Source organism: Chiloscyllium plagiosum, unplaced genomic scaffold (genome assembly GCF_037043375.1).
Source record: "Chiloscyllium plagiosum isolate Xiang-an unplaced genomic scaffold, Cpla_swu_hap1 HiC_scaffold_29, whole genome shotgun sequence".
Taxonomy (NCBI): domain Eukaryota; kingdom Metazoa; phylum Chordata; class Chondrichthyes; order Orectolobiformes; family Hemiscylliidae; genus Chiloscyllium; species Chiloscyllium plagiosum.
Genome location: NW_028270167.1, coordinates 26,804,847 through 26,819,665, shown reverse-complemented (window position 1 = coordinate 26,819,665; position 14,819 = coordinate 26,804,847). Strand labels below are relative to the sequence as shown.

Sequence of the window (14,819 nt, the reverse complement as noted above, 5' to 3'; positions counted from 1 at the left end):
GGAAATGTAGAGTAATGGGGAAGGGGCCTGGGTGGAATACTCTTTGGAGGGTTGGTGTGAACTTGTTTGGCCAAATGGCCTGTTTCCACACTGAAGGGATTCTATGATGATCTATTGTAAACTGATTTTTTTTTCTGTGCAGCTATAAATATATTCTTATAGCCCCTGTGGTGATGGACAGCATTTAAAAATGCCATACAAATTTCCAGACTACTAACAAAGAATCACTCAACAAGGTCCAATTTTAAGATCCTTTTCTTTAACAAACTCAATCAACAATGTCTAAATGTTTCTGAGCAGGTAAGTAATGAATCACGGGAAAGCCACTTCCTCATTAAGTGACACCACTAAATGCACCATGCCACATCCCTTCATTCAATCTGAAACTCAACAGGTCTGGCATCTTTTGTGGAGAGAAAATAGAATTAGCATTTCGGATCCAGTGACCCGTCTTTCAAACTGAAGGCACCTAGGAAACATTGGTATTGAACTTGATGACAAAGCATGGCAAAGGTCGGGATTGGGGAGGAGCTGCAAAGAAAGGGGACCTGAGAGTTGGAGCCCAGAGGGAGAGAGCGGAACAAAGGGATCGCTGATGGCAAGCCAGCAAAGAAGAAAAGATAGCAAGGTGATGAGTGGGTGAAAATAGGGTTGGCTGTGCTGAAAACAACTCATGCCATGACAGGGCTTGCAATGTGAGCATGGGTAAAAGACACAACAGGAGGTGTGCAGGGTTTAAAAAGTTGAGTCCTGATGTCTGTAGGGTCCCCAAGCAGAAAATGAGATGCTTTCCTCCATCACAGGAAATGACTTTGCTGGAGAAACCCAGCAGGTCTGGCAGTATCTGAGGGAAGAAAGCAGAGTTGATGATAAGCATCCAGTACCCTTCTTCAAAGGTTTCCAGCAATTTCTGCTTTGCCAGTATCTCCAGTTCTTTTTGGGGATTTTTTTTGCTGTTCCTCTCACGTGCATTAAGCTTCACCAGAGCCCAAGACAGTAACGACAGTCTGGGAATATGATGATGCGCTGAAGTGGTGGGCAACTGAAAAATCAGAGTCATTTTTACAGACAATACATAGGTGTTCCACAAAGCCGTCACGCAGTCTGCGATCTGACTCCCTGTAACCAGTGAATAGGGTTCCAACAACAAAGCATCCTTCTGGTGTCTGTTTCATCTTTAAATCAATTTGGAAAGAGCTAGGGAAGGGAACACAAGTTTAAATCCCCCAAGGGTAACTACCACAGTAGCAAAGTTAAAAGTCACACAACACCAGGTTATAGTCCAACAGGTTTAATTGGAAGCACACAGGGGCTCCGAATCATTACCACAGTAGCATGTAAGTTCAATTACTTATTAAAAATGTGGATAGAAAGTTGGTCTCATTAGAAGTGAGTGTATGCATCGCAAGGGTCCTTTAGAGATGTAAATCTACCGTATTGACATAATAAGGCACTGAGTTCAAAGACAATTAGGAATGGGCAACAAATGTTGGTCTTGCCATTGACACCCATGTGCCATGACAGAATTAAACAAAAAGAACAATTTCTTCAAGCAAGTTATTTACTGCTATCAACATTCTGCTTGGAGATTATCACAGCAGCAGCAGCTCTGAAAGTTCAGTAAGACCAGTGTCCTTCAAGGTGTGCACACTGGCACTTGTGTTTCTGTGGGTTTTAACCTGGTCCTGTGGGCACCATTCAAAAAGATCATATGGGTTGATCTTAGCAGAATTCATATGATAAGTTTTCAACGTCTCCCATTTCAGGATATTATGGTTTGATTTATTTGGTTTATTGTCAATTTGTGAGCAGCACAGACAGATCATAGGAAGCAAGGACATATACATCATAGGGAGAAACGTGTTGCGCAGAGTACAGTAAGGAATACAGGTTACACAGCACAGGGGCCTCAAATCAAAAGACACAGCTTAATATTTAAGTATCTTGTAAAATTTGACATGTGTGAACTTTGCAGAATGATAATTTCTAACAGCATTACCAAGCATGAATTACATTCCGTGTTTCTGAGATGCTAGGATTGTGTGAGTTGTAGAGTATTTCCTTTTTGCTGAGTTCCTGTTCTTTCGTCTCTTCCTCTTCTTCTTGGGCAAGGTTGACATCCTGCAAAGAGATGGCCACAAATGCAGAGTTGTGGTTTGGTTACAAAGCTCAAAAATAAGAGATAAATTCTTCCACCTTCTAAAATTTTCAGTCAGAAAAAATAGTAGCAGAAAGGAGAGATAAGATGAACAATGAATGATTAGGTATGTGTGTTTGGTCATGGTTTCAGCACATATGCTGCCCACAGCTTCGGTCATGGTCATATGAACAATAAGGAGCTCCATCTGGATTAAAGTCTGGTAACTGTGCCTGTCTCCCCTGCCAGCTGGTGTTGCATCCTGGATTTGTATCACCTTCTCCTGCAAGAGGCAGAAAGGGTGTCAGTGAGTGTGATCCAATATGGATGAGTAATTTATGTCATTTGTGCTTGTTGGCTATATCTGTAACCAGGAAGATGTAGGTGAAGCCAGGATTATTGAGGTCAGTCATGGATAGGGATTTTCAATAGGTAAGGAAAAGGGGATGACTGGTCTCTGAAGTTAGTGGTTCAGTTGATTGAATATGGCATTTGACGCTGCATTCTTTGATCTTGACCTCTCCTGTGAGATCAGTGAACTCCTTGTGACATTGTTTTCTGGAATAAAGATAAGAGCTGACTTTTGCTGTTTAATTGAACTCAGTGTTTCACAATGTCTATCAGGACAGCTGGATATCTCTCCTACATTCCACCTCCCACCCAAGGCCTCCAGTGTATTCTGTCAGAACTTACATCAAATTGTTGCTCTCCTGCAAACCAATTCGGCCCCTCCTTGCAGGCTGGTTGTTTGCTCAGCCGTTGCAGGCAGAATAAACCTTCCCTTTCACAATCTGGGTTTAAGTAGATCGAGGCTAGCTTTATGTGATGTTGAACTTGGATTTCTCCAGAAACATTTTAGCAGTCAACAGCAAATTTAGCCACTGCTGCATGCTCCAATCAGTGAATGAGCAGGCAACATGATGTTTGTGTGCCACCTGCATCAGATGTAATAATTAGGGAGTTAGTTGCTTTTGATGATTGTCCAGTGTTATCTCCAATGTATAACCCTGTTGCGTATTTAGCTTGTCTCTTTAAGACCAAAAGGTTTAATGACTGTCAATTGCAGACCCTAACATGAACTATGTGTCATTCTGATCTATCAGAGAAGCTTGCAAATTAACAATTTTCAATTCCTGGGGCCAGATTTGGATTTCATTGTGTATGTTTTAGAGTCTTAGAGATGTACAGCATGGAAACAGACCCTTCGGTCCAACCTGTCCATGCTGACCAGATATCCCAACCCAATCTAGTCCCACCTGCCAGCACCCAGCCCATATCCCTCCAAACCCTTCCTATTCATATACCCATTCAAATGCCTCTTAAATGTTGCAATTGTACCAGCCTCCACCACATCCTCTGGCAGTTCATTCCAGACACGTACCACCCTCTGCGTGAAAACGTTGCCCCTTAGGTCTCTTTTATATCTCTCCCCATTCACCGTAAACCTGTGTCCTCTAGTTCTGGACTCCCCGACCCCAGGGAAAAGACTTTGTCTATTTATCCTATCCCTGCCCCTCATAATTTTGTAAACCTCTATAAGGTTTACAGCGAGTCGTGGAATGCCCTGCCAGTAGCAGTGGTGGACTCTCCCTCTTTATGGGCATTTAAACAGGCATTGGATAGGCATGTGGAGGATAATGGGCTAGTGTAAGTTAGGTGGGCTTGGACCGGCGCAACATCGAGGGCCAAAGGGCCTGTACTGCACTGTAGTTTTCTATGTTCTATGTAAGCTATTTAGGGCGGCACGGTGGCACAGTGGTTAGCACTGCTGCCTCACAGCGCCAGAGACCCGGATTCAATTCCCGCCTCAGGCGACTGACTGTGTGGAGTTTGCACGTTCTCCCCGTGTCTGCGTGGGTTTCCTCCGGGTACTCCGGTTTCCTCCCACATTCCAAAGATGTGCAGGTCAGGTAAATTGGCCATGCTAAATTGCCCGTAGTGTTAGATAAGGGGTACATGTAGGGGTATGGGTGGGTTGCGCTTCGGTGGGGCGGTGTGGACTTGTTGGGCTGAAGGGCCTTGTAGGTGTACATGATGGCTAATCTCTGTGATAGGTTTAAAGCATTGACTATACCTGAAAAATGACCAATCTCATCTGAAACAGTCAGTAGAGTCATAGAGATTTACAGCACAGAAACAGATCCTTCGGTCCAACTCATCCATGCCGACTAAATAGCCTAAAATAATGTAGTACAATTTGCCAGCATTTGGCCCACTCCAAAGCATTCCTGTTCTTATACATGTCCAGATGCCTTTTAAATGTTGTAATTGTACTGGCATCCTCTGGCAGTTCATTAGAAACAGTTTGATCTAGGAGGTCCCTTATGTTTTTAAATGGGGACAAGGTCTTATGAAAGTCTCACCTGAGCTTCTTTGTTGGAATGGGGTTCTAGGGACAGATCAGGGCTCAGGATTCTTCAGGCTTCCCTCACCTGTGAAAGTCTAATTGATGGTCTTTCCTCAGACCTCCCAGTTTGGGTACATACTGAAGGCATATCACAAATGGCCTGTGTTTGATAATCAGTTCTTGCACTTTGTCAAGTCAACAGAAGCTGGCACAAAAATGGTTAGCTTTCTTTTCCTTTTGTTATATAGCTTCTGTAAATTGATATTTCATGTGCATGGACATATGCCAACTCTTACTCATTTGTGCAGAAATGCATATATATCAATTTGTGGGTTCTCTGAATGTGTATGTGACTACACGCTGTCACTAAGACACACATTGTGAATTCATCAGATAGGGGAAGCCAATTCCACTCCATAACATCACATACCCTTAAAAAACCTGGGAGGGGACCACTCAACTCCATCGTTTGCTCAATTTGTGTTCCTCATGCGAAAAAGCACAGTATCACTCATTCGAACTCTCACTGGCGAAATCTCTCCACTGAACATGGACCAGATTTGTAAGGTTAATAAAATGCTTCCACATCAATAAGCTCCAACTACTCTATTGCTGCTGAAATGTGTGGTACAGTAATTTATAAAATGGCTGACACAAGACCTAAAATCTCTCAAAGATTTTGAAGATGAAAACAAAAACTTTACAAAATGTTTGTGGATTTTTAAGTTAATTTGTGAGCTGGAGTAAAGTTTGAATTACACGTCCTTTGAGATGGTTCCTTTTAAAATGAATAAACTGTAATTTCCTGCCTCGGGTAAAATGTCTCCTGAGAAAAGTAATTTTAATTAAGAAAACATGGGAATGTACGCCAGGGAATCAGAGAATCACATGCTGTGTCATCGTCTATTTTTTAAAAAGTAGACAAAATGTCATGCCACCAAAACATTTTTCCTATTGAATTCTCCATCCTTGGAGGGAAATATATATTGTGACATAAATAGGGAGTTATTATGGTGTGAGTGGAAGAAGCGTACAATGAGGGACATGCATTTTTGTGAATATATCACAAAATACTTCAAATTTCTAAATATCACAAAACTTTTTTGACCCAATCATTTAAACTTGCGAGCCCATTCAGTTGTATCAGACACTGTTTTTTGTGAATATATATTGCAACTTGTGTTAGCTCCCGAATTCTGTCAAAAGGCTCCATGTACTCTTCCTCCAGTAAACAATTCACTCAATTCCTCAGGCTCTATTCTCTCACACATATCCTGTTATCTCTGTCCCAGCATTTGCAGTTGTGTCATCCAACCTTTCGCCTCCTTTCTTTAGAATTCCTTTTCACCACTTTCTGTTCCTTTTGGAACCACTTCTTTGACCAAGCTTCCTTTAGTCACCTGACCTAATTGCCATTTTATTATTTCCTCTCACACATCTTTCCTTCTTTTGAGACCCTATGTCAATATTAATTGTTGTTGTTACATACCTGCCTTATACTTTTCAGGGAGATTAAGGAACTGAAGCTCATTCCACGAATTTTGTGCCCCAACATGGTTGAGCTAATAAGCCAGGCCAATATCACAATGCTTCCCCGAAGTTCACCCAGACGTAAGGAACTTCTCGATTACACAAAAGATTGCCTGGTAAGTTTTGCAGGACTTACAAAGTCTACATGTTTATGTGTTGCTAATGTTCTGTGAATAATAGCATTGTACTAGCATTAAGCCTCACAAGACAGGGTGCTCTCCCAAACAGCATTCTTAAGATGCCATTCTAGGGTCACACATCACATTTATATACATCACAGCATTGTGAATAGTTTTACTTTGAGTTCATGTTTAGAGTAATAGTTGTTGAGAAGGAAAGGGATGTTTATGTAATTTTTCACCTGCACTAATTGAATCTGCTCTCAACCTTAACCTTCGAGCCTTCCTCCCGACATGGATGACACGTTGACTTCCGTACCACCACCTTCATCCCCTAACCCCTTATTAATTTTTTTTTGGATTTTGTATGTAAATAGTTGAATCTGTGCAAGAAAGTAGAAATGCAATTCCTTTCTTCATAGTAGCTGCTGTCTACTTCTTTGCCCATTCTATATTTAATTGACAATTATGACTGCACGTATGACAAAACAGGGTAAATTAATATCCAAATCTGAAAATGCATTGTTGCACATGGTCACCATTGGCTATAATCTGGAACTGTGGGTGAGATGAACTGAAAGTTAAACCTCTGGTGACACAAAGTGGTGAAATAACTTAAGGATAGAAAATACATTGGCTAACAGCAACCTATGCAGCATGGTATTAGGACAAATGTTGGTGCAGGAGGGGATGCAGAGAGGGGAAAATGGAAAGAAGTAAACAGCATAAGACAGGAGATCTTCATGCAGTGTCCAGTGAACACCATCTCAGTTCCTCCTCAGGAACAAGCAGATGTCAAAGACAGAGCACCATTTTGCCTGTCTCAATTCTGCCATTGGGCAACAGTGTTTTTTTTTCTGGAATGTATTTATTATTTTAAATTCTGAAACCTCCTCCTCATGACCTGAAGCAGATAGTGGTTCTCTAAGTTGTGAATCCCTGATTCAGATAGATGTCAGATAGGTAGTTGAAAAGTTGCCAATTTGGTATTTCAGTCTGAATACCAAACTGAAAGCTTTGTTAAAAAATTATAAGTTGAATTGTCTTATATCTGTTAATAGCTTTTAATTTCAGTCATGTCATTGCATGTTAGAGCTTTAATTCAATGCAATGTTTAAAGTGAGGATGGAAATTTCAATTCTAAAATGCCAATGACAGATTCATAATCTGTCTGGTAAGTAACATCTGCTCACTGAATAAGTGTCCATCTGGAGATGCTTCAGTTCCCAATTCTAGACTCACTGACTTCTGGATTGTACAAATTATCCTTCATGGTGAACATTTTAATAAAAAGACTGTCAGATTTTGCATTTCATTACTCTTCACACTGACATGGTCAAACTTGTAAGCACAAGGTGGCAGTCAATCAATGTTTAGCATGATTAAGGTCAGTGAAGCTCGTGACAGATGATGGGGACGATATCTGTCTTCATCACCTGGGCGTTAAACAATTCCTAGATAGATTGCAGAAAGGAAAATACATCGAAGGGGATTCGCCATTTCAGAATTGAAGCTTTGGGCTTGTTTCTGAACCTGACTAACTTTCCTTCTGTTGACTCAAGTGAAACTCATGCAAGTTCATGCTGTGTGCTTTTCTCTTCCCCTTAGTCTATCTTGACAACACCTGAAAACAAAGGATCACAAAGTGCTGAGTTTGTATGTGGTTTATCTGATTGCTCCTCTTTAGGGCTCTCTGTATGATTTGTTGAGTCAAAATCTTTCGCAAGCATGAAAGAATATATATCACTGACAATTCACTTCCCAGCAATATTCACTTTCCACTCAGTATACCATTATTGAGTGGTTCATTTCAATTGCTGAAAATTGACACATCATGAAGAAATTTATAGTTTGCCCAAAGCCAGAAAATGGATAAATTTCATATTTGTCACTGGTATCTCAACAGTAAATAAAATTCAATGACATTGACAAAGGAAAAACACAAGACTGGTAGGGCATAGAGAATCAATGCTTCAACGTACATATACAAAAATTCAATTTAGTGAGAGTTGCTAATGATTAAAACAATCAATTCTCTGAATGCAAATAATTATATCACAGGCTTTTAAAGTGGCAGAGGTAGATTTTAAATATGGTCACAATTCAGTTAAGAACTCTTCACACATTATGTGGAGTTGGAGAGATATAGAGCACAGAAACAGACCCTTTTGTCTAACACATCCATGCTGACCAGATATCCCAACCCAATCTAGTCCCACCTGCCAGCATTTGGCCCAATATCCCCCCACACCCTTCCTACTCCTAAACCAATCCAGATGACTTTTAAATGTTAGAATTGTGTCAGCCTCCACCACGTCCTCTGGCAACACATTCCATACATGCACCATTCTCTGGTGAAAAAGTTACCCCTGAAGACCCTTTTAAATCTTTCCACTCTCACCTTAAATTTATGCCCTCTATTTCTGGACTCCCCCACTTCAGGGAAAATACCTTGTCCAATTTTCCAATCCATGCACCTCATGATTTTATAAACCTTTATAAAGGCACCTCTCAGTCTCAGATTCTCCAGGGAAAATAGCACCAGCATATTCAGCCTCTCCCTATAGGTTAAACCCTGCATACCTTGTCAACATCCTTGGAAAGCATTTCTGAACCCATTCAAGTTTCACAACATCTTCCTATAGGAGGGAGATCAGAATTGCTTGCAATATTCCAAAAGTGGTCGAACCAATGTCCTGTACAGATGCAACATGACCTCCCAGCTCCTATACTCAATGCACTGAACAATAAAGGAAAGCATACCAAACACCTTCTTCACTCTCCCATCTACCTGTGACTCCACTTTCACCGAACTATGAACCTATACTCCAAGGTCCAAGGACATCTAAGCAAATAAGTTCACACTCTCCTACTTTGATTAGAATAAAGCACTTCTTTGTTTTAATTGAGGACTATTGTTTCTTGTTCTTTTTCAACCTAGAAAGAGTTACAGAGAGCAAATATGGTGTACATGAAAAACAGGTCACTACCATATACTCATTGTTTTTATGCCACACAAAGTGGCTCTCATTGTTTTATATGTACCTTGCCTTTAAGAAAGTTCACTTTTAAGGGCACCTTGTGCTGTGTATACAATGTTGTGGCACTCTTTGCCAGTTAGTCAGCTTTAAGTCTGCAAGCTACTGACAGAAATCAATTGGTTAATGTTTGTTTCATACTTTGTAATGTGCTTTATTGTTTTAAATAAACTGACTTATGGAGTTTATCAATCCCTGACCAAGAATTGAATACTAAACAATTATCAACATATTATTGATAACAAATGAAAATTAGTTAATTCTTCCATTCTACTCTGACTTTTCTATCAAAGGCTGATCATTGGTTTAATATGGGAGAACTTCCCCTCAATATTAAACAATGAATGTATAAGATTGAATTGTCCAGAACTTATAGTTGGTCTAATAAGTTGAAATTTGTAAATTTGTCCCATATTTTTATGGGTGAGGTGAAAGATGTTAGGCCCATTTTATGAAGATTAAAGCAGTCAGTTATGTTTCTTTGCTTATATTCAATTTTATTTGTAATGTAGGTATAACCAAATCATATGCATCATACCAATTTGTCTAGAAATGATCCACAGGATTTTATTTTCCCTTTTCTAACATCAATGCATAAGATCATCAGAATCAGAATTCTGAATAGGTCATAAGCTGGCTCTGCTATTTGGTAAGCTCAGAACTGATTTGATCATGGCCTTAACTCCATTTTCTTGTGTTTTCCATAAACCTTCACTCATTTGTCAATCAAAAATCTCTCTCAATCAGTTTTGATTCACTGATTCAGTTGTTAACTCCATCTGTGAAAAAGAATTCCAAAGATTTATGACCCGCTGAGAAACAAAATTGTGCTAATTTCCTATTTAAATGGGAAACCTTTCCTTATTAAGCAGCTCCCCTGAATTCTCGATTTCCTCACAAGCAGAATGATCCTCCCATCTTCCAAGTTGTCAAACTCCCTCAGAATATCTAGGGTTTCAATCTGGTTATCTCTCAGACTTCTTAACTCCAATAGGTACAGTCCAATTTGCTCAAAAATTCCTCACTCCAGGAGTGAGCTGAGCGAACCTCCTCTGAACTGCTTCCAGTGTAGATTTAATCCTCCTTAAGTAAGGAAACCAAAAGCACATACAGCTCTTCATATGCAATCTCACCAGTGACCAGTAAAATCATAGCAAGACTTCCCAGCGTTTATGCTCCATCTCCTTGCAATAAAGGCCAACTTTCCATTTACTTTCCTAATTACTTGTTGTATCAAATAACTTTGTGTGATTTATGAATAGGACCAAATCCCACTCTATTACAACACTGCGCTGTCCTTCACTATTTAAATAATTTATTTTTCTATTTTTCCTGTCAAAATGGACGACCATATGTTTTCACAAATTATACACTTGCCAAATTTTGCCTGCTCATTGAAATTATTTTTATGAAGTTGCACATTCTTGCTGTTTTCTTTACAATTAATTTCCTTACATATTTTGGAGGTTTTGATGTTGGACAGAGGTGAACAAAGTTAAAAATCACATAACACCAGGTTATAGTCCAACAGATTTATTTGAAAGCACTAGGTTTCGGAGCTTTTTTATCAGATGGTTGCCCTGATGAAGAAGCGACATTCCGAAAACGAGTGCTTCTAAATAAACCTGTTGGACCATAATCTGGTGTTATGTGATTTTTAACTCCCTAGTTATCTTTTGACATCAGCAAATTTGAATACAGTACAGTCTCTCCTTTCATAGTGTCATACAGCATGGAAATAGACCTTTGGGTTCAACCAGTCCATGCCGATCATAATCCCAAACTAAACTAGTCCCACCTGTCTGTGCTTGGCCCATATTTCTCCAATCAATTTTTATTCATGTACTTCTCTAAATGCCTTTTAAACATTGTAACTGTAGCCACATCTACCACTTCCTCAAGAAGTTCATTCCACACAAGAACCGCTCTCTGTGTAAAAACAAAAATTGAACCTTATGATTTCTAACATCTTTTTCCTTTCACCTTAAAAATGAGCCCCCTCATTTTGAAGTCCCCCATGCTAGGGAAAAGACACCTGCCATTCGTGCTATTCCTCAGCCAATCCTTTATTGACATCAATCTCTCATTCCCAACACCATGGAAGATCTTTTAAAGATTGTTTTCTTTTTACAACTGTACTTGTCCCTCTTACCTGGACAAGTACAGTTCTGACAACATTCAAAGAGTTTGACACTATTCATGACAAAGTGGCCCACTTGACTGTCGTCATATCCAGAAGCATTCACTCACTCCAATATTGATCCATAGAAACAGCAGTCTGTGCCCTCTACAAAATGCTCTGCAAAAGTTCAGCAAGGCTTCTTAGATAGTATCTTCCAAACTGATGATCAATCCTACCAAGAAGGGCAACAGCAGCAGATTTGTAGGAATACCACACCCTATAAATTCAAGCCATTCACCATCCTGACTTGGTAATATATCGCTGCTCCTTCAGTGGTGTTTGAACAAAATCTTGGTAAATTCTCCCTAATAGCATTGTGGGTCTGTCTAAATCCAGTGGAATGTCGTGATTTAAGAAAGCAGCTCACAACCACATTCTCAAGGGCAACTCAGAATATCAATAAACACTGACCAGCCACTGAAACCCATGTTCAGTGAGTGAATGACAAAAAGAACATGGTTGACTTGCTACCCCAACTCCATTTTCCCACTTGGTTCCCATATACATTGATTCTTTAGATACTAAAACCTGTATATCTCAGCTTTAAAGATACTCCATGAGAGAACATCCTCAAAGTTCTATGTATTCAAATTCAAAGATTTACAGTGCTCTGAATGAAGAATGTTCTCCTCTTCCAGTCATATTCACAATGGGGTGTTAGAAGGAAATGGCATGAAATGATGCTGAGAAACTAACATACTGGGGCGGTCATGCACTTGGAAATTAGCACAAAATGTCAATGCAAACATTCAGGTGGCATCTAATGACTGCTGTTGACATGCTATCACCTGTGTGTGTGCTACCAGCTCATTATGTGTCTCTTGTCGCATATAGATTTACCAGATGTTATTGATAGCACATGCAGATATATTTGCATTTCAATGTGTGGAAAACCAAAGACTGCAGAATGTAAAAATAAATTTGTAAAATCCAAGCTATTCATATCCAACATTGATCTATGGACAAATAACATAACAGTGAGACCCAACCAGCATGGGATTATTTGCTGTACCAGGATATAGGATTTCGCAAGGCTGTGGATAATTTATTTCTTTTCAAAAACAAGTCAACTAATTCTGTTAATTTAGCATGGCATTTTTGGGACTTCATTGATGCATAACCAGCCAGCTTGGTGCTGATCACATAATTAACAGGTTAAGATTAGACCAAAACAAATGCTACAATTTGTGGCACAGTAGCCTTCACATTAAAATCCAGATATTATTAAAATCAATTTTTTGGATGGAATCTGATGGAACTGAACTTTTACTTCACTTTCGAGGATAGCTTGTGTGGTGCAATTGTGATTTTCTCATGAATATTCCATTACCTTTGTTCTCGCACCTTAATTAACTTGGTGGGCATTGTGGGGGTTTTATTGCTGAATCTGATTTAAATTTAAAATGATGTATAATTACAGTAAATTATCAATGTGTGGTCTGTATGCTACATGGCAAAATCCATGAATAAACCATACTGATTTTTGGAAATCAAAGCAGAGAGATGATAATGTCCATGATGTGCAAGCCCTCTGCTAATTTAGAGAGAAAATAATTAACTAAGCACAGCTGTATTAATTCTTAGAATTGTTGAATTTATTCTAAACCTGACATGGAAAAAGATATTTATTGAATTAATATTCTGGTGCAGAGACTATCTGTGTGGCTTACTTGTCAAAAGCCTATTTTCATCAAGTAAATGTCACTTATAATGAAGAAGATCAGATGATTAAATATAGCTCTTAGGTCATTATGAAACTGTGGACAGAATCTTGAGGAGGATATAGATGTCTCAGCTATTGGTTCGAGTGCCAGTAAGAGCCCCATTTTGTTTTTTTCAGTAAAATGTGTCACATCTCCTGCCACTTGGATATTTATCAGACCAGCTGCAGGCATTCCTGGGATGAAGGACGTTGAGAGCAGAATTTCCATCTGCTAGCCTCTGCTTGACCTAGAGTCAGTAGGATGTTGGTGATACCCTTGGCACAACATCCAAGGGCCCAAGATCTTTGCTGGGTCACTGCTTGCAGGAGGCAGTCAGCAGGAAGGGCAGGAGGTAGTTCTCAGCAGGCCACACCTTCTTAATGCTCAGGTGCTGAGTGTCTTTGAATAAAAGACAACTACATCCGGCCGCTGTCAGTATTAGATGTGCAGGTCCTTTCATAGATCAATCAGAAGAGCTTCAGGATTGATCAAGGACATGTGATGATCACTGAACTTTGTACTTAAGAGTTGGGTTCTTGGAGAGGGTCATAGCTGCTGACTGTCGACCTCTCTGTCATGACATTGTTCACACCCAGGTGTCCTTGAAGAGGGAACATGCAGTGTTCACCAATACTCTCAATGCATTTCGAGACATGTGGGCACAACAGGGGCTGGAGCACTTTTCCTCCCCTGCCAAAGCCATTTTAATTTAGTCCCCTCCTTCTCTTCTTAACCTTCTCCTAACTTTGATGTTGTTGCATTGCCCTTGCTGGGCTGTGCATGTAAATTAACAATTAATTGTAAACTTGTGTATTTTCATGGTGGTGGATGAACATGCAAAGTAAAACAGGTGATTAGGTGGTGAGGAAAAAAAGAACAGTTGAATGTGAAAGCACTTCTGAAAATGAAAAAAAACATATATTCTTTTCAGACAGAGGTGGGCACCATAATGGTTAGAGTGCATCATTGCCCCTTCCGACTTCATTTGGCTGGTGGTTTATTTGGACAAAAAAACATAATCTTTAGTGTACTCTTGTAATACAGTGGTAGTGTCCTTCCCTCTGAGCCAGAACACCTGGGTTCAAGACTAACATGTTCCAGCAGTGTGTAATATCATCTCTGATCAGGTTGGTGTTTTACAAAAAAAAAGTACAAAGTGAGCTTGATTATCAGCCACAGGTAAAGAATCCAAACAGAAAAGGTAGAATCTGGTGTTTGTAGTGAACTATTGCTCCATGATACAACAGTTGAAAACTTGGAAAGTCTTATGCAGCTTGATTCAGCTATAGATATCAGTCAATTAAAAAGTCCCTAACCTTGCCACTGTAGAAATCTGCAAGCAACCATGCACATTAGGTTGCCTTCCAGCAAAGCAACCTCTCACCAACTGCTGTGTTAATACCAGCTGTGGCAGAACAAGGTATTTAAAGGTGTATTAATTCCTTACTAAGTTCCTCAATTGGTGATGGGCAGGAAAACTGTCCATTGGCCTTCCAAACATAAGCTAAATCATGCTGGAGGCAGGAAGGCAGCAAATCCACACTCTCCACCCTCCCGCCTGAATAAACGCCCTCTCTGCCACCAAACCCAGAATATCACACAATTCTACCCTGTGGTGACTGATGACCATTCACACTGAAGGACAGTGGTCAATTTTCCAAGCAAATGTGATGTTACAATAACTTTTCTGATGGATTTATGTCATAACTTACTTGAGATTATACTCAATTTTATTTTAGATCATTTCCATGTGGGACTTAAAT

At 39.8% G+C, this 14,819-nt stretch overlaps 1 protein-coding gene across 2 annotated transcripts in view; it reads left to right on the top strand.

The window, feature by feature from the left end:
* LOC122540707 (otoancorin-like) overlaps positions 1 to 14,819 on the top strand; it is a 210,223-nt gene that overhangs the window by 163,859 nt on the left and 31,545 nt on the right. For both annotated transcript variants that reach the window (XM_043676824.2, XM_043676826.2), the window contains exon 15: positions 5,992 to 6,130. In XM_043676824.2, the coding sequence (XP_043532759.2) occupies positions 5,992 to 6,130 (139 nt within the window). The remainder of the gene's footprint in view (positions 1 to 5,991; positions 6,131 to 14,819) is intronic.